General features: G+C 35.2%; 5 protein-coding genes across 7 annotated transcripts; 1 reads left to right on the plus strand and 4 right to left on the minus strand.

Moving 5' to 3' along the window:
* Positions 984-4,104, minus strand: LOC18610898 (gamma carbonic anhydrase 1, mitochondrial). Its single transcript, XM_007046820.2, has 5 exons — positions 3,783-4,104; positions 3,446-3,589; positions 2,392-2,517; positions 2,159-2,310; positions 984-1,624 (listed from the first exon to the last, which is right to left on the minus strand). Exons 1-5 carry the CDS (start codon positions 3,895-3,897, stop codon positions 1,346-1,348), a joined length of 816 nt encoding a protein of 271 aa, XP_007046882.1. The 5' UTR covers positions 3,898-4,104; the 3' UTR covers positions 984-1,345.
* On the minus strand, positions 4,602-7,186 carry LOC18610899 (soluble inorganic pyrophosphatase). 2 transcript variants are annotated; one of them, XM_007046821.2, is made up of 9 exons: positions 7,096-7,186; positions 6,829-6,985; positions 6,703-6,731; positions 6,530-6,595; positions 5,947-6,054; positions 5,777-5,842; positions 5,290-5,410; positions 5,067-5,148; positions 4,602-4,921 (listed from the first exon to the last, which is right to left on the minus strand). In XM_007046821.2, the coding sequence occupies exons 2-9, from the start codon at positions 6,959-6,961 to the stop codon at positions 4,879-4,881; spliced, it is 648 nt and encodes a 215-aa protein (XP_007046883.2). In that variant the 5' UTR covers positions 6,962-6,985; positions 7,096-7,186; the 3' UTR covers positions 4,602-4,878. The 2 variants fall into 2 exon arrangements, with proteins under 2 accessions (XP_007046883.2, XP_007046884.2); XM_007046822.2 differs by having other exon boundaries at positions 6,829-6,982; positions 7,096-7,180.
* LOC18610900 (protein RER1B) lies at positions 10,395-12,334 on the plus strand. The gene is made up of 3 exons (XM_007046825.2): positions 10,395-10,961; positions 11,625-11,805; positions 11,927-12,334. The coding sequence occupies exons 1-3, from the start codon at positions 10,618-10,620 to the stop codon at positions 11,972-11,974; spliced, it is 573 nt and encodes a 190-aa protein (XP_007046887.1). The 5' UTR covers positions 10,395-10,617; the 3' UTR covers positions 11,975-12,334.
* Positions 12,571-17,357, minus strand: LOC18610901. Its single transcript, XM_018124005.1, has 11 exons — positions 15,227-17,357; positions 14,954-15,064; positions 14,814-14,846; positions 14,491-14,668; positions 14,216-14,397; positions 13,615-13,751; positions 13,435-13,530; positions 13,261-13,330; positions 13,094-13,168; positions 12,978-13,023; positions 12,571-12,880 (listed from the first exon to the last, which is right to left on the minus strand). The coding sequence occupies exons 1-11, from the start codon at positions 16,565-16,567 to the stop codon at positions 12,819-12,821; spliced, it is 2,331 nt and encodes a 776-aa protein (XP_017979494.1). The 5' UTR covers positions 16,568-17,357; the 3' UTR covers positions 12,571-12,818.
* Positions 17,410-19,844, minus strand: LOC18610902 (isoflavone reductase-like protein). Of its 2 annotated transcripts, none has more exons than XM_007046828.2 (5): positions 19,428-19,844; positions 19,181-19,315; positions 18,827-19,115; positions 18,457-18,660; positions 17,410-17,859 (listed from the first exon to the last, which is right to left on the minus strand). In XM_007046828.2, exons 1-5 carry the CDS (start codon positions 19,608-19,610, stop codon positions 17,693-17,695), a joined length of 978 nt encoding a protein of 325 aa, XP_007046890.2. In that variant the 5' UTR covers positions 19,611-19,844; the 3' UTR covers positions 17,410-17,692. The 2 variants fall into 2 exon arrangements, with proteins under 2 accessions (XP_007046890.2, XP_007046889.2); XM_007046827.2 differs by having other exon boundaries at positions 18,827-19,064; positions 19,428-19,841.

Raw genomic sequence — 19,848 nt, forward strand, 5'->3', positions numbered from 1 at the left:
AAAGCCAGCCAGCCAGCCCCTCCCCTCAAGATGCTACCCGAGGAGGCCTCTACCTCGGTACTGGGGTTTAGAAACTTTGGACTAACGAGAGTGGGCTGGAATCATGGCTCAGACTATCAAGTTTGTTTGAGCGCAAATGGGCATTGGAATTTCCTCTGTCAAGGTAGCCTCGGCCCTCGGGCCTCGGGCATTGGAATTTCCTAGGTGCGGAAGGCCTTGTCGGACAATTGTTTTTTTTAACCAAAGGATTTGTCTTTTAAATATATATATATCTATAACATATATAATTTGAAGACCTAAATCTGGTTTTACATTGAGCTATGTTTTTATTTTCTTAGATTGACATCTGAAAAGTTATAAAAATATAAAAAAAATATTAACTTTTGAATTTTCTAATTTTGAAAATTTCAACACCTCATGCAGTGTCACTATATGTACCTTCATTACTATGTCGTTGAAAAGTTATAAGCTTAAAAAAAAAAAGCCGACGTTTGGCTTTTACAGGCTTCGATATTACAATTAATTGTATGAGTGTGCAACACATTTAATTTGGATAAACTTCTCTTCTTCCATTCAAAACTGCATTTGATCTTATTGCTTTTACTTAGACTTTTTTTTTCTTTTTAGAGATTTTTTTAGTTGTTTATAAGTTTTTTTATTTTTCTTTTCAAAAAAAATAAAAATTTTTATTTTTATTTATAAATTATATAATTTGAAGGTCCAAAACTGATTCTATATTTAATCATATTTTTATTCTCATAAATTGTCATGTAAAAAATTATAATTTTTATAACATACTTTAAAAGAAAGCCTGAGACTTTTAGAGTTAACCGCGTGGAAAGCAAGAGAGTGAAAGAGAAAAGATGTTGAAGCAAAGTGAGAGAAAGAGAGGTGCAAAAGGGTCAGAGTGAACCACGTGAAGGGCAAATAGAGAGAGAGAAAAGATGTTGAAGCAAAAGAGAGGGGGTGCAAAGAGGTCCGTGTTAATATTCTAGTTTATATAAAATTAAGCTGCCTTAGGAACTTCCAGCATACTTTGAAATAACTGTTAGGACATTCTTTATTGCTGGTAAACATAAGCAAAGCAATTGAGGTCACGTACAAATACACAAAACCAACTTGGATGACTTTGCACATCCAAGATGTGGTTGCAAAATGAAGTTCAACTTCTAAAGCCAGCCAGAAGGATAAGCCGGAACTATGATTCAATTTTTAACACTTCAGCCAGAGCACCCCAAAAATTATTGGAACTGAAAAGCAGCCATTCTCTATAAATCCACAGATAACAAAATATCCGGTGACATGCAATCTCAAGAAAAGTAACCTAGAGAGGAATTATCATCTCCTAAGCCGTTTTTGACACTTTATCAGCAAGAATGTTATCAGGAAGGATAAGCTCAGGAGGCATCTCGCGAACAACCCCGAGCATTGAATCGTACTCCTCATCACGTCGAGCAAATTTCTTGCGAAGCACCTTCTCAAACTCAATTTCATCAAAGCTCTTTGCATTTTCTGCTGCATGAACTTGTGCTAAGTTGGAATAATTTAGGGCTGACTGGGAAATGAAGGCCATCTCTTCTTCTGTTAGCTTCCTTAGGAACTTGGCTGGATTACCTCCCCAAACCTGTAATTACACACAAATTTAGAACTTCAATGACTCTGGTTAAAACTTTTAGCACCCAAGAAAAAGCCATTCTTATAAAAGTGCTTTTGGCTAAAAGCCAGATCAACTCATTCCCCAGGATTAATCTAAAATTCTTAACTGCACAAGGACTATGACTAAAGCAGGTGGTTAATAGCTGTCACCAAAATTTCTTTTCAGAGTTTGGTAATGGCAGGTTTGTCTCCTCCAAAACACCAAAGAATATGTGCCATTCTTATTATCTGATATGAGAAAGGCAGGTTTGATCCAGCTTCGCTTTGAAGTGGTCTCTAGCTTTTAGCATATGAGTCTAATCTATTGCTTCATTTTGTGTTCGCATTGACTACTAACTATTGTATCTATTCCACAAAGACCAGGTACACCTATTTCATATATCTGTGAACTTCAAACTTTGCATCTCACAAGAACAAACAACAAAGTTATGAAGTTCAATAGAACCTAAAAAGTTTTAAGGCAAGACTAACACCCAAAGTCAGTGAAGAAGTGTCCACAAACCTCTCCGCATGGGATCCTAGTGTTCTGCCTCACAAGAGCTCCAGCAGCAACCATGGCATGCTTCTCAACATAAACTCCATCTAATAGCGTAGCCCCCATACCAACAAATGCTTCATCCTCAACAGTACATCCATGTAAAACAGCACTATGACCTGTCCAGTTATTATCAGTTTTCACTTTTTCAAGATACTAAAACCTCAGACAAGGACCACTTTCAAGGATTGCTCACTCACCCACAGTAACATTACTTCCAATAATAGTTGGTAAAACCTTCCCACTTAAGTTAGACTTTGCAACATGAACAAGGGAATTATCTTGTATATTTGTTCCAGACCCAATACTGATGCTATTGACATCACCTGCACACATCAACAGTCAGATTCAGAAAAGAACAGCCAGCATGGACATAGCATGCAACAACACACACAGATGAGAGAGAAAGAACAATGACTCATAAAGTTCAATAAGATACAAACTGACTTTTACACCAATCTCCTTTTTCAATAGGAGCACCATCAAATGGACGGAGCAAAGAGGGTCATGAATTTTTAAGCTTCTTATTACTTTAAGAACTAGATAATTATTACCCTATGATATTCATATTTTAATTTGTCATTAAATCAACAAAATCCGACATGTAGTGAGTTATAGGTTATGTTACTTTTAGTATAAAAAATAATGATAATGAACTTAGCTATTTTGGTCATTAATCATGCAGAATATAGTTTCATTATAAGTTTCTAACTGACTCCAGCCTCCTCATTCAAAAATTCTTAAATTCTATCCTTATACCACAAGATACTATAATTTTAACAAAAGCACTAAGATCACCATGTCATGCTAACACATTCCTCACAGTCAGTGATCTCATGGTGACTATGTCATGTGGTAAAACGCATTCTTTCCTCTAACCAAATAATTGCTTTCACATATAAAACATCAAAGGTTTTCTCAAACGCCCTCATGGATCCTGATAGTAAAATGTTTTGTCTTTGAGAAGCCATATGTAAATATGATATCCCTTAAAAAAGAATATATGATTAAATGCTAAACACAGTGTTGCATGCCTATCACCAAGTAACAAACATTCAGCTTCATTTTCCTATGACTAATACTGAGTTACCCACTATAAGCCTGCATTTCCAGCCTAGGTTTCAGAACATGACTTGTTCAACAATAAAATCCTCTAAACCCTAAACTTGCGTAAAACAGACCAACACTAAATCTACAATATAAGTGGAAGGTCTACCACTCATATGAACTAATCGAAAAAAGTAGACTGCTTACCTCTCAAAACACAACCATACCAGATAGACGAACCTCGTCCGACCTGAACATCGCCGATTATAGAAGCACTAGGTGCCACAAAGGCATCCCTATCAACAACAGGAGCTTTGTTGAATACGTTCATCAGTGTCCGATGCCTCGACACTGAAACAAACCAAATCCAACAATTAATACAGCTCGGGATTCAAAATCTACGCAAATGTAGTTTAGGAAATAGTTATTATATTATGAATTATCGAATTGCAGCTGAAAATGAAGTACAAATTCGTTGTGAAATCGATCCGATTATGAAATGATATGAAATTGAAAGAGAGGGAGTTGGAGTTAGGGAACGCACGTTGTTCTTGGAAGTAGTAGTTGCCTTGGAGGCGGCAACCAAGGCGATCGAGGGCTTGGCCGGTTTCTCGGATCCAGAATCCAACGGAGTAGATTGCTTTCCCCAATGTTCCCATATTCTTCCTCTTCTTCTCCTTAATCTGCTTCAGATTGACGGAGATAACTGATTTTACTGATATTTTATGAGAAGATTTGAGGGATTTAATTTTTAAGCTGAGAAAGCGAAGCTTTGACACTGGAAGACAAATGGAGAGAGAGAGAGAAGACTATCCCCAGCGTCCAGCGACCATATTCTCTATCCCTACGGCTAATCGTCCTACAGTTTCTCTATGTAACTCAATCACCTTCTGCCACGTGTTTCCTATAGTCGGGTCGGATGCAACATACGAAAAAACGTCGTCGTATCAATGAATGCTTATTACTTGCCTATTTACTGTGTTTTTTTTTTATCTTCCCTTGCAAGAGAAAGAATTGATTTTTGTATTAACGAAAATAGAAAATTAATTTATGGTAAAAAAATTATTTTCCTTCAATATGAGAGTAATTTTTATCGTAAAGGGAGTGACATCCTTTTCTTCTTTTTTTTTTTGTTTTCTAATGAAAAAAGAGAATTGGAATATGATTATGAAACATGAAGTATGATTATCATTGACTTTCTTTTTTCTGGTTCTAAACGATCATACCGTGAACAATCTAAACAGATCAATTATGTACCAATAAGAAAAACCAATTGTCTAACATGTAAATATGTAAATTCAGCTTTCATACTCCTGCAAAGTGCAAACCCCTATCGATCTTCGGTGAACCCAACCTGCCTTAGTATCATAAACAATTCACCAATATATTGATTACATAAAGGAAATCATTTGGAAACACAACTTAAAACTTGGAATCTTTCCCTTCCATGAGCCGTAGACAATGCATTACATGTTATTAAAAGGTACAATATATAAGTGCAAATATAAGGCACTATCAAAGCAGAAGCATTTGATAAGTCTCACAAAGTGAGGCATGCAACTAGAAGAAGTCTGTCCACCCTAATATTGTATCCAATCAGTAAAATGTTACAGCAATTCACCGAATAGTCGCAAAGACAATTACTTCCTTAAGCTTTCAACGATGTAAGATGCATATAGATCCCTGCAACATGGAAGTTACTAGTAAGACAACGATAATGATGGATAGATTACCAAAAAACCTGCTCTTAAAGGTCATAGAACATCCAAAACAAGGTTGCAAAATCAAAATCAGAATGCACAATAATACTGATCTCAAACAAACTCACATGGAATACTTGATGGCTTGAATGGCAGTCTCAGCAGGCAGGAAGTTTTCTACATCAACGTGCTTGTTCTCATTCTTTTTATCTGTTATTCATGATCAGGGAAGGATATACTAGCACACAGATTTGACAGTATAACTATTATTAAGCATTGCCAAGAGAAAGTCAATAGTGACAGCAATTTGAATAACTGACAAGCAAATATAAAATGCATGTGAGTGGATACACTCCTCAAAGAAGCGACGGATTTCAGCCAGTCGATGAGGGGGAAGGTGTTTAATGTCAGTGTAATGACGGAACTCAGGATCATCAGCACAAACAGCAATAATCTTGTCATCCTTCTCACCCTGCAAAAAGGTATCAATACTAAATATGTCTGACTGAAAAGGAACAAGGGGAGAAGGAGGTCAAAATTTTGAAACTTGTGGAAAGATCATGCGGAAGTAATAAAACTTAAAAAATCAACAATCTTCATTCAATATTTATGACTTATCATGAACACTGGTTTGGAACTCAACTCAAGTAATGAGAGAGCACAACCAATAGACAGAAGAAAAATGGTTTCAGACAAATAGTAGTCCAACACAAAAGAAATGGACAACATCCTTGGATGGTGGATTATGGTTTTTGTTCATTTCTCAACAGCCACAAGAGCATGTAAATATCCTATTCAAGTAAAGCGATGGCATGACAGGGAAGACAAAGCTTCTTACCTGATCAATCATGGGCATTAACCCAATTGCACGAGCACGAAGGAAAGAACCAGGTAACACCGGCTCCTATAAAATACATATGAAAGAACCAGTTAATAAAGTTCAGCCGAAAGGCTGAATAACCTAACATCATATTCATTGAGAAAGTCCATGAATCAAACAGACACTACCTGCATCAGTATCAGCACATCCATAGGATCACTATCTTCACAAATAGTCCTTGGGATAAAACCATAGTTGTGTGGGTAAACAACCGATGAGTACAGAACACGATCAACCTAATTTTAAGAGAATAATTTGTTACTTTCTTAAGCAACAAGTACCTAATATTTTCATTAAAGGAAAAGGCCACTGTCTTAGCAACAATTTAAAATGTCTAAACAAAACAATAATCACAACTCAACAGGTATGATGCGGCATTTCAAATATATTTCATCATAAGTTTGATTGCAAGCATAAAAATCAGGATATTTCAACTTAGTTAAGAGGGGATATAAGTACATAAAAAGAATCCATATATCAGTTAATTCGTTCCAAAGATGCTAGCTACTGATTTAAGAGAAACATTGAATAAAATGACCCAGCTCTTTCTCAATTGTTATGAAAAACTAACTAATTAGAAAAATGAGAGCCTAAAAATTAGATGTATGGTATTATTCACTTATACTCATCAATAATAACGCAAAAAATTCAACGATAAAATGCTCAATTAATTTTGAATTTTAAAGGAAAAATGGAGGAAGAAACTCTTACTTTTATAAGACCACTGGCTTTGTCGAGCTCGTACTTGACCTTGCTACCTTTGCCGATTTCAACCACCTTGAGAAAAAAATAAAATCAGAATTAAAGTACAATTCAACAACGAATCTCAGAACCAGGAACTTAAATTTTAATAACAGCTAATAAACTTGAAAATAAAAACTTACACAGTTAAAAACTGCTGGAGCACCAGGTCCTGCATCAATATATGAAGCATATTTTCACGTCAGAATGTACTATGGAATCTATTACGAACAAGTGATTTTATTAATTAATAGAAAGGAAACGTATACCGATCTCCAAGTCATGCCAAGGATGAGCAGCAACAGATCTTCGAGTCATTGAAGAAAGGATTCTTTCGTTGAGGGCAACGCGAGGGAATCCAGCGTTCTTCCCGCTTGTTGCTTCTCCGCCATTGTTTGTCATATTTTTTTCAATGCTCAAAAACTTCTTTATCAACCCAAAAACAAAACCAAAAAAGCTCAAAATCATCCCAAAAAGATAACGATGAAGAAAATATAGAAATCAACAGATTCAAAGTTCAAAAAGTGAAAACTTACAGAAAACGAGAGACTCGAAGACAAAAAAAAAATTGAAAATGATTTTGATTTCTTTGAGTGAAGGCCTTTTATACGGAAGGTGATGGGAGAAGAGCGAAATGAGAGTGATGGTACTTCTTCCCTTTCTGTCCCCTCGGGCAGCGTTCAGCTGTCTGTCCACGCTAAACACGGAGCGTTGGATGGAAATTAAGGTGGAGATCAGACGGCTGTAAATACGTAGGTGTCGGAGCTTTACTATCTCTTGAAAATAAGGAGCTGATTCAGGTGAAGGACGAATAGTGGCGTTACACCTGTGCGGGTTGGCGACAGGTATTATTTACTGTGCCCGCGTGTTATCCACTAAACTGGAGTTTAAAAATGTTTAACGACGGTATTAACTTGTACAAGTGGATATGCTGCTCGCTTTGTGATCGGTTCCTTCGTCAGTTTCCCGATTGCACCATTTTTGCTGAAATTTTGTTTTGGAAATTTCGATAATGCAGGGAGAAGAAATTAACCGTGGTTATCAAAGAATAAATAGGTAAACTAGAGGTATATATAATTGTATAAATTCTATTTAAAATAATATTGTTCTGTTACTATTCTCGTTTTTAAACATTTGATTATAAAATGAATCATGAGTTATCTCGAATGATAAAAATAAAATTTTTAAATTCGAAACATAAATATAATGTTTTTGTTAGAACACATAATTGAAAAAAAATGAAATAGTTTCAATATGTATTCATATATGTATCACTAACACTGTTTTAAAATCTTTACATATTTACCAAAGATTACAAATAATAAAATTTAAAAATATAATAAAATTTAATGATTAATTACATTTTACATTAATGAAACTAATTCATTAAGTATTTAGTGATATATGACAAGATTATTAAATTTTCATATAATTTTTCTACAGTAAAAAATCTAAAAATTATTGTGAAAAGAAGAAAAACTTGTGAGTTGTTTTTGTATTTCTTTAAAATAATAAAAAAATTACCCAACAACACACAAATGTTTATTTCAATAGTAATTATATCTTATTTCTTAAATTTATCATTTTAAATTTCAATCCGACGCTTTCAATTAACTATATAAAACAAATGTAAGAATTATCATGAGCATATAGTGATTGTTTACTTCCAATTATCAGTGAAAAACATACGCATATTTATGAATATGGCAAGCAACCCACAAATATTGGCATTGTATGGTGTGATTGCTAAAATTTTCACATGTGACGACTAGCTACGGGCCTTATCCTTCCTCACCCACCAGTGCTCCATGTGGTTATCTTTCTTTTTCCTCAACCTTTTGGTGTGAGTGGCTACCAGAATTCCAAGATTGGGAATATTCTCTGCAACTGGGGAGATAAAATGGCGGGATATCCTGTGGGCTGCATCTGTTTAACCTTTGAAGATTTCCTTAATTTTGGCTTTTATTGCTGCAAATTGACCTAGTGCCATCCCTTGGGAGGAATATCAGAATCACTCGTTCATTCATACTTCCAAAACCAAATCGCAGCAGCACTAGACACATCACAATCCAAGTTCTTTCACAAACTATTATTATGTGAAGATCATGTTCATAATTTGGATTAAAATTTTTTGAGACATAATTGATGGTTATTTTTTATTGACATAATACTCAAAAAAATATTTAAATTAGTAAAAAAAATTTAAATAAGTTATTATTATTTTATTATTTTTAAATAAATTTTATATTTTTATTTTGAGTTAGATAAATTTTTATGACTAATGATTAATTAATTTTTATTAATCAAAATATCATATATCATTTTATATTCATATAACATTGATGTGATGTTAATGTAAAAGATAAATAATATCATGTGATCATGTTATTATATTATATTAATATGTCATATTATTATTAATTATGATATATTAACATGTCATATAATCATCAATTATGATATTTTAATCAGAGTTACATAATATACAATGATAAATGACATTTTGATTAAATAAACTATTAATTATAAGAGATAATTTTGTTCAAAATAAAAATATAAAGATTTATTTATCTTAAAATAAAATTATAAATACTTGATTGAATATAATAAAATAATAAAAAATTATTTTAATTTTTTAAAATAATTTAAGAAAATTTTCTATATGTTATGTCTTTTTTATTTAGTATTTTTTATCAAATCATATGTCCACGTGTCTATATCTTAAACAGTTAATATATAACTTTTAAAATACAACAAATTTATATAAGATATAGTTACATTACAAATTAAATCTATCGAGCTTTCAGATTTCAATCATTATTTATATACAATGTATTTATCTACTTATTGTAAAATTTAATTACTTATTTATTTAATACGTGATTGTCAAGATTTTTGTCTAAAATGCATTGATGGCTTTGTAATTAGAAAAAGCAATGGCATGACATCACATTCTTATTAAAAATGTGAAATTGGATTTAAATTTCATTACTACATTTTCACTTTAAATCGAGTTTAAAGAAATGTCAAACTAAATATCTAACGGTCATTGTTAAGAAATTTTTTTTTTAAAAATAAAATTTTGAGTTGCTTCTTGTGAATAAATTTATTAAGATTTATCAAATTAACAGTGTTGATTGTTAATATTTGTTATTAATCAAGAACATCACCTATAATTTAACAAACCCTTTTCCTTGATAGAAGCTTCTAGTTAAAGATATGCAAACAATTAATTCAATGAAATTGATTTTAGATATTTAAGTTTTTAAAATACCGAACTTTTTTTCTTAAAAAATCAAAACCGAATCGAAATAGTTGTAATAATAAAAAAATTGAATACCTAACTATTTCAGTTAGTTCAATTCGATTATTGAAAATAAAACTCATAAAGGGTAAAAAATGTGAGGATATGACATTTTTTTACAAGATCCCATGTTAAGATTATTTTTTTAATTAAATAATAAAAAGGAAGAATTTTGTTTTGTTTTTTAACTCAAAACTCATTTATCTTTTTTTAACTATTATTCAATTTGGTTAATTAAGTAAAAAAATTTAAAATAAAAAATCAAATCGATTAAATCATTCTAACTAAACTTAATTGACTGAAATAATTAAATATCAAATTGAAAAAACGGTACTCACTCCAATTCGATTTGAATTTACACACTCTTACTTTTAATATTGAAAAAACAAAAAGATGCTTCTAAAGTTCGAAAGGCGAAAAGAAACGGGCCACTAGGGCCCACAAGGCCTACTAGGCCCACAAGCTTAACAAATTTCCCACTCATCTCTGCTTGGCGGCCGCTTTGACTCAATACTCGCTCTTACACCACGCTGCCACGTAGCTCATCGCTCCTTTTACGCAGTCATTTTCATTCCCACAGACCGCCGTAACCTCTTGCCTCTCTGCAAAAGAAAAAGAACGAGAAGAAAATCGAAAATGAGAGGATCACGGAAACCTTGCTGAAAAGTTAAAACCGTAAAATTTTCACCTTTTTCCTTGCTTGATTTCAACTCGAAACCCTAACGACCGCAACTCACAAACTGTACCGGTAGTTATGGAGGGATTGGAAAATGACGGAGGTGCCGCTCCGATTGTGCAATGGAAGAGCGAATTCTCGAGGAGATTTCAGTATTTTCTCGATAGGTCAACGCCGCATACAATGCGAAGGTGGTTAGGGACGTTGTCGGTGGCGATGATCTATGTTTTGCGGGTTTATTACGTTCAAGGGTTTTATGTAATTTCGTATGGTTTGGGAATTTATATTTTGAATCTCTTGATTGGGTTTTTGTCTCCCCAAGTTGACCCTGAGCTTGAAGCTTTGGATGGGGCTTCTTTGCCAACTAAAGGTTCTGATGAATTCAAGCCTTTCATTCGTCGATTGCCCGAATTCAAGTTCTGGTAATTTCTGATTTTGCTGTTTGGTTCATGTTATTACATTTATTAATGTTAATAATTTCCTTTCCTTTCTCCCCCATTAAAATTATATCGGAAAATTCCTGTTCTCGTCTCCTTTGTAGGAAAAAAAGATTAGTGGTATTAGATATTAAGTCAGCTGAAGGCTTAACGAATCAAGATGCCATATATGGTTGTTAATTGGCAACTTTCGCATTTTAATTAGAACAATCTTTTATGGAGAAATTAGCTTTTTTGTATAGACATAAACAAATTCTAAACTGATACTATTCCTTTTTGGTAGTTATAAGTAACTTAATGCTCTTCTTTGAAGTGAGATTATAGGTAGTTTTGGTGGTTGATTGTCGGAACTTGCTATGTTGGATCCACTATCTAAGAGCTTTCTGTTATAATTGTGTGTAGAAGTTCAGCTTAAGTCGTAAGATGAGGGTTTCATATTTTTTCAGCTGGTTATGCAGCATTAGCTCAAAGGGTTTTTGATTTTATTTCTCTGGCTTGGATTGATTAGATGCAGCATGTTCTTATGAAGTTGTTGCTTAATGTTAATTTATCCCATTTATGTTAGTTTTCGAGTTGTTGAGTTCTGTACTTTTTGCTTGTACAGTATTTTGAAGCATATCTTCACTGAATTTTCATTAACGGTCGCAGGTATGCGATCACAAAGGCTTTTGTGGTTGCTTTTGTATTGACTTTCTTCTCTGTGTTGGATGTACCTGTTTTCTGGCCAATATTGTTATGCTACTGGATTTTTCTATTTTTCCTCACAATGAAACGCCAAATTCTTCACATGATCAAATACAAATATATCCCCTTCGATATTGGAAAACAGGTATTGGTTCAGTAATCTAAATAAGTTTTTTTACTTTCAGTTTTCAGTTATTTTTGTAGATCCTGCAATTAGGGAGATTTCTTCCATTCTTCTTGGAACTTATATCTGTTCATTTTGACAGAGATATACTAAGAAGTCTGCGAGTAGTAGTGGTACACGAAGAGACTGAAAGGTGATTGCGAACACGAAGGTGAAATTTGGATGACAAACTTGTTTTAGCTTTTCGTTATTCCGCATGAAAATAGAACATGCAGGTATTAAAGTTTGGAAACCTTTTGGGTAGGATTTATAGGTTTTAATTTTGGGTTCTCATATATGTAGTTAACCAGTGTTACCTATCCTCTCAGATGTTTTTTTCTTTTATGTGCTTGTACTATCCAACACATATATAGCCAACATGAAGGTTGTTACTTTGGGTTCTCATCTATTTAGTTAACCATTTGTACTGAAGATGCTATTTTCTCATTGTGTGGTCATCCTAAGTGGAAAATATAGCTGAAAAATATATCTTGAGATGGATATTGTTCTATCCGTTCTTCTATCCAGACCTTTCTCTCTCACATCTAGGGGATTGGGGGTCGGACAGTGTTATTACCATTGCGTTTTGTTTGTGGCACTATCTTGAAGGAACCAGCATTTGATCGAAATCTGGCTTATATATGCAAAAAGTTTTTGAGTCTTGGGGACTTGGTTGCAGTCTAATTGAGGCTTGGTGGTCAAATATGCTTCAGTCTAATACTCCTATGAAGTAGATGCAAAATCGGAACTGTATTTCATTCATTGATACAAGTCAAATATGCTTCTGCCTGACATTACCTGAGGAAGTAGCTTGAGCTCCATTGTTCTTATCCAATCCCTTTTGATTAACATATTTTCTACAACAATACCAGCAGGGTTATGATCAATCTCGACCATATCAGCCCTTGAAGCAAAAGAAAAACTCCTATTCCGAAAAAGTCAGTATCTAGGTGCAACAAAATGATTTGCACAAAAAGCATAGTTCGGCCCCAATATTACACAAACTGACGGTCACCGCAACTCTTCCTATATATGCTCATAAACTTGGCCACAAACTCTGCAAAAAAATAATAATAAAAATGGCAGAAACTGAGGATTCTTCTCAAACTCTAAGACAGATATAAAAGTTTTGAACCTCGGTGTGTCCATCTTACCTTCTAATTTCAATAACGCACTCGTTCCTGTCGGTAGCCTCTTCTCCTGTAACAATAAACTCGAGTTACTTTTGCCTGTCTGCAAAACAATGTAATGATAGGAGGGCGGAACTTACATAGTAAGCATGCCAATAATATAATTCCCTTTTTAAACCAGCTTCAACTTGCTTAAGAAACTGTTCTACTAGCTTCTGCATGTTGGGACAAACAACTATATAAGAAGAAATAAAGAGATTTTCAGTAAGTTTTATATTGATTTATTCCGAGGTTTCAAATTCATCACCTGGAGGATCAGTTTAGGATGAACAAAATCCACAAGAAGTTTCTGAAACTTTCCTCGAATGAAGAATAATCTGACAAAATTGTATATGCAGAATGTCACTACTGTTTTCCTTCGTCTTTGTTCTTCTGGTGGGAAGAAGGAACAGATTAAAGAAAGAAAGCTAAAAAAGCTTACCTTTTTTGTGATGGATCAGACAGGATTTCTGTTGCAACTTCTGCCAAGACCTCTTCCCATCCAAGAGGAATTGGTTGATCATCAGAAAATGGATAGCTGCATTGACAGAGTTATCACATCTAAGAACAAATATGGTTTGAATTTATTGGAAATCGAGGATGATTTGCTTCAATTTCTTACTTGTGTGCTTTGCAGGCTTCAAGAGCCATGATTGCTTTCCTGAGGTTTTGCTTTGATTTGGCAGCAATCTTAGCAGCAAAGTTCATGGATAGGTCAAAGTCCTCTTTCTTTGCAATCTGAATAAGCACCTCCATGATCTGGGAATTTGACAGTCAGAGTGGTAAGAAGATTAGATGTAAGCACTTGGGAAAGCATGTTCTGCTCTGATCAATGCTACACAAAACATTTTATATGCTAGAACTTACTCAATAGATTCATCATTACATATTTTATTTAGGAGATCTCTCAATGACCAGTATTGGTCCCATTTTTTGCATGAAAAGCAAGAAAGGAGAAGTTACTTTGTATTCATCCCTTGCCATCAAGAACTGATTTATGATGGTACTGCAATACAAGCAGTAAACCTCAGATGCCATTCATCATCAAAATGGCGAAAATAGAGTGGGGGGTGTTCCATCTTGAGGAGCTTAGAAAGGCTAACCATAGGCATGTCATTTTACAAAATGAAAGCAATAAAGGTATATCGATATAACATGATTGCCACATACATTAAACTATACAAGGAATTGAGTTACACTGCAAAACTGATAGAGATACTTACTTCATGAGTTACTGGGGCATCTACTTTTATAACTTTGCAGCGATTCTTTACTGATTCTAGGATATTTATGTCATCTTCACAGCAGAGCATAAATTTACAATAATCCGAATGACAGTCCATGATCCATTTTATCAAGTGATGGATATTCTCTGGTGCCTTGTCAACTTCATAAAGAACTATAACTGAAATAAACATGAAACCTTATTAGCTTTAGTTGATTGCTTAAACTGTTTCAGGAGGAAACTTGCTTGTCCTGAAGAAAAAAAAAGTTAAACCTTTGTAATCTGCCTTGAAATTAGCAGTGCTGACTTCAGGGGTGATTGCATAATTGCTGCTTATTTCCTTGACTAAACCCATCAATGCATATTTAGCATTTGTTTCCAAGTTTACATTAAGCTCCACATGGTGAGCACTTGAAGCAAGTGGAACAGTTACTTCTGATGGCCTTTTGTCCTGTCAAGATTCAAATCATAAGATGTTGAACTCTAAATCTGTGAAATGTGAGATTTTCTTCACATGTTAAACTACAATTACATAGTACTATAAATGCTGGTTTATTCATGAACTTTGAGGCTATGAATAAATTAATATATAATACCTGAATCGGGAATTGTCTTAATTCATGAGATACCTGTCAAGAAAGGGAAGAAGAAAAAAGGGTAGAGTCAGCTTAGGCATCTGCTAAGTTTAAAATGGTGGAAAATAAACTGGTATGTTTTTGTATGGACAGAGACGTACATTCCAACAAGGGTCACCATATATTTCACGCAGGAAAGCCATTGTTAGTGCTCTTTTCCCAGAACCAGATGGTCCTTTGAACATAACATGAGGACAGCTCTCATGGGATGCCTATAAAGTGCAACAAACAAGATAAGAAAAACTTTGAAAGGAATGCTGGTAAAAAGTATAGCAACAGGAATACCTGCATTGCACAACTAAAACATTATAGCAGCGTATGCAGTGGATGAGAAATCAGATGAAGAACAAAAGACTTTTTGATAAGCGACTTACAAATTGCTTCAGAAGCTGAGCTTCTTGTTTGTGACAAGTGAATCCATTCAGAGAAGCTGGTTGATATTTATCAGCCCAAAATTGCCTCAGCTTTTCAACAACAAATGCTTTCCCAATGAAAGAGGCCTCATCAAATGCTTGCCTTTCTGGTGATTTCTTTGAGGTCCTGCAGGGTCCTCTCATCACACAAGCAAACCAGGCCTCACTCTGGCCCTTTCGTCTATTGTATGTGAACTTCCCTGAGTTTACACTACTATCGCTCATCTTACTACTTTCAGTGCTAAGCTTACCACTACTCTGTCTGCTAGCAGCAGAACTCGAAGTCATAGTTGTTCGTGATAAACCAGTGCTTGCTGAGGACCCTCGAGCTTTGGAATCAACATTTCCATTAGCTTTTGTTCGTTGATGGGAAGCAGAATCTTTTTGCGCAAACATTGGTGGCTTTGGGAGCAAATGATTTTCAACGCCACGATTATTTGGCAAGACATTCTTCTGCATTGTCAAGGCCACACCATCACGAGAAAAGAAGATATCACCAGGCGAAATGGACTCTGAGCTTTCAAAAATAGCAGCATTTAACATAGGAGCTCTAGAAATCTTTGCATTGGCGACCATTTCATTGATTTCACCGACTGATTGTTGTTTCACCTGGGAAGCTTCTCTTTGCTTGCGTATCATGTTCATTGAGATTGGTGATGGTGTCCTTTCCCTTCTTTGCTCTAGTTGACCATGACCAAGATTGTTCAGTTGATCCTTCTCTCTACCTCTCTGTCTTGCTGGAGCAGTCACTGATCGACGACTATAGTTCGGTTTTCCACTCACTCTACCAGTCTCAAGAAGCTCTCCGATTGTTCCTCTTTCTTCTTTTGTTGGAGTTCTACGATTTTGCTTCCTGTTTAAGCCAGCAATCTCACCATTCCCCATTTCATTACTCAATTTATGCTCCTCTCTCCCAGGTTTATAAGGAGAGAGATGCCTTCGGTGCTCAGATTTTGACAAGGGGCTGATATTTCTATCATCATCTCTCCTTGTCTTGTAAGGAGACTTGCTGCTATGTCTCCTTGGAAGCGGACTAGTTCTAGGTGGAGAGCCTTTGTCATATTCAACCTTTGAAGGATGTCTTCGGCGGAGTTTGAAAGGGATAATGTTTCTTGGCAAATTGGACTTAAATTTATCTGCCTCTGCAAGATTGGATGTTCCATTCTTTCGGTTGAGATCATGCCAGGGACTTTCATGCCATTCAGTCTCCGTATCTGACGGCTCATAACCACTCCGCCTTTGCTTCAATGGAGCCGAGGAATGAGGCTGAGAAGCTTTGCTGCTGCGTGACAAGTTCTCCATTTCTCTGAAACTGAACCAAAACTCGCTCTTTCCCAACTTTTTGTTCGTCGTAAACAATGTTAAAAAATTCTAGGAGGAGATGAAGATGCTTATTAAATTTAAGGAATCCGATAGTTACAAAGCATATGCATCGGTGAAGACTATGCCTTGGTGTGGACAGTTGAGGTTTTATCTAGCAGTTTAACAACTTCCATACTCTTTGTTTCCTGTTATTTCTAAGCTTCCTCCGAGGATGCCTTTGTCTCATCCTTTTCTGTCTCTCCGTCGCATTACCTACCAGACAAAGAAATGTTGAATCCTTGGCATGGAATGTGTGCCCTCACTCTCTCCCTGGAAGCTAGAGCTGCTAAATTCCCCTTCTTTTCGATGCCATTTAACTTTGATTAATTTATTCTGAGGGTGATTCTAGTTGCTCTTCAGTAGTTCATATCTCAAAACTGTCAGCCAGGGTGGTCTTCTTAGAGAGATATTTTAGTATCTGCCGATGATGTTTGGACTTTCCGAACTCAGAAAACAAGGTCGGCTACTTTTGGTTGCATTTGTCTACTGTTTTTTAGCTGCAAAACATGCTTATGCTAGAACCATCAAAAGGAAAAGTTTTCTTGAAATATTGTCACCTGGATTGCAAACAAGTCTCAACCCAATCAAAGTTCGAAAAAAAATATTATGCGACACCTAATGGCTTTGTTTGATCTTGGATTTCATATAAAAGCTGATGCTGTTTTATGGTGTAGCTTGTCAAATGAAGAATCTGAACAATATTAATGCTCTTGGAAGGCATATTCTGTAATCTAAGCTTAAATTTTAATCAAACTGATCTTTACTAAAAATTCTAGATGTCAGGAATTAGAAAGCATCATCCCAATTTATTGTTAATATAATCTCTACTGAATGTTATTTCAGTTGGAGCTACCTGTTACAGACTGCTGAATTGATTTGTTATCATTGGAAACAATATCACATGTGGCTTAATATAAAGAAATTCCATGAATGAAACTTAAGGCTGATTAGATTGTATCAGCCTGATTGTCAGAGTTATTCTTTGCAGCCTGTTCAAGTACATTATCTTAGGCATGTACTGCATTTCTTCTCAAGCATACATTCGCCATATTTTTTAGTAAGATTTTAGACAAACTGATGCAGGTATGCGTCAACAGTAGTATACTTCACTTCAGGATAAAGCTCAGATGCCTCTACAGGAAAACAAGCTTCTATCTTGAAATTTGAAGCCTCTCCCTTCACCAACATAGGGTGGTAGAATGACAAAATGAAATTCCAGGGAATAGGCGCCTCTGCAGAAAACCAAAGCAGAACCATGGATTAAGGACTGCTAGCTTCTTCATATTTACTGATATCCATGATGTTTAAGAGTCAGTCAAGTTCATCAAACTTTAAGCTAGTTTCCTCATGCATAAGCCTATTTGATTGAGCTTAGACTAAAGTTTCAATTACTGCAATACGGGCACCCAAAACTCAAATTCTCGATCATCAGGCCAAAGAAGCATTGATAAAGGACAACATATTAAAGAATTTCTAGTTTGTACCACATGAAACGGCTCAATAGCTTTGGCTTTGGGTGCAAGAAAAAAATTATTTTACAAAACAGCTTGTCATCCAATATTAAAAGATAAAATGCAGCTAATTCATGATAACTGATAGGTTGGTGGCATTGTACCTTATCTTTTTGGCCATTGGCATTGTACTTATTTAAGATTGTTAACTTTGACTTAAAGCTTTCAATTTTAAACTAATTTCGCCAGTCACCACCAACTCCTTTTTTCATTTTACTTTCAATTATGTAGTCTGATAATTGGAAATGAACTATAAGGGTACTAACAGACTTAGAATTGACAGCTAACTACTATACAGCAGCTGGTATGAATTCTTACCTTGAATGATCTGAAGAAGTTGGTCCTCGGGAACATAACTCTTTACAAGGGTCTTACCAATTTTCCTCTCCCATAGGGAGACTATTTCATTGAAAGACAAAACATTGGAAGGCGGTCTTATGTAAAGGATCTTGTTCAAGGTTCTTGGATCTTCAGCTGCTTTAATAGTGTACATTGCTATGTCATCTTCCTGGACAAAAACAGCTGAAACATGGAAAACATCATAGCCCTATCAGCACAAGTCTGTAATTCATCTAAATAAGTTGCATCTACATGTTGAAGACTTGAAGCCATTCCCTCATAATCAGGGTACAATCTAAAGCACAAGAAAGACAACTTATTGAAGAAAGATCAAAGTTTGTGCACATACCTTTGGAGTTGCCATCTCCCAGTATGACTACCTTGTCCCTCGGTGGAACAGTGGCATTTTCCTGCATTAAATTTGGCAAGAAATGCCCTGCAAAGGCATTGGATGAGATATACGTGTATGGAATCCCTTCAGCCTCGATTGCTCTTCGAATTTTAGCCTTAATCCTAAATATGCTTGCAGCTGGCTCTACTGCACGGACACGGTCTGCATCCATGCCAAACTCTGATGGAAGGAATCTCTGGAAACCCACCATTTTATTGTCACAATCAAGCTCTCTTGCTTCTTCAGTCTGAGAAAGAGAAGAACAGAAAATGCAGAGAAACTGATGAAAGTGAAAAAACTGAAACAGCTTGCCTTGACATTTCCAGCTTCTTTGATGGCTTCAATTATCCTGACTTGATCCGCTAGCTGTTGTGTACCTACTGTGGAGATCACAATATCAACTTGCTTGATCGCCCTCAACAAGCTCTCATGATCATAGATATCACCCTGTGATAATTGTAAAAGCACCAAAATTGGCACAGAAAAACTCAATAAAACAAAAATTCCAGAGTTCAACTCCATTAAACTGATGAAAATTATTCCAAGTTTAAGAACATACATAAAGTAGTGTTACTCCAGAGCCCTCGAAACTCTCTATCAGCTTTGCCTTTCCGGGATCTGAAACTTTTCTCTCCCTGACCAATAGAAAGGTGGGGTGCCCCACTTTGGTGCTTGCCTCCACTATGAATTTGCCAATATACCCGGTTCCCCCAATTATCAAAATTTTGCTTTTCTCAGCCATGTCAACTAAACAGGAGGAAAACCTGCGGTTTAGCTTGAATAAAGGGAGGCCAGTGAGTCTCAGATAAGAGATAGTAGTGGGAATTATTAACAAAAGGAGTTTGATTCCTTTGCTTTAATTAAAAAAGTTTGAAGGGAGGTTTGGTTATTCTATCTTTATCATGACAGTCCTCTCATCTTGGCTTTTTGATATGTAGCAAACTTTGAATTTGTGTTTCTTATGAAAGCTTGCTTTCAGG

This window comes from Theobroma cacao, chromosome 1 (assembly GCF_000208745.1).
Source record: "Theobroma cacao cultivar B97-61/B2 chromosome 1, Criollo_cocoa_genome_V2, whole genome shotgun sequence".
NCBI classification, from domain to species: Eukaryota; Viridiplantae; Streptophyta; class Magnoliopsida; order Malvales; family Malvaceae; genus Theobroma; species Theobroma cacao.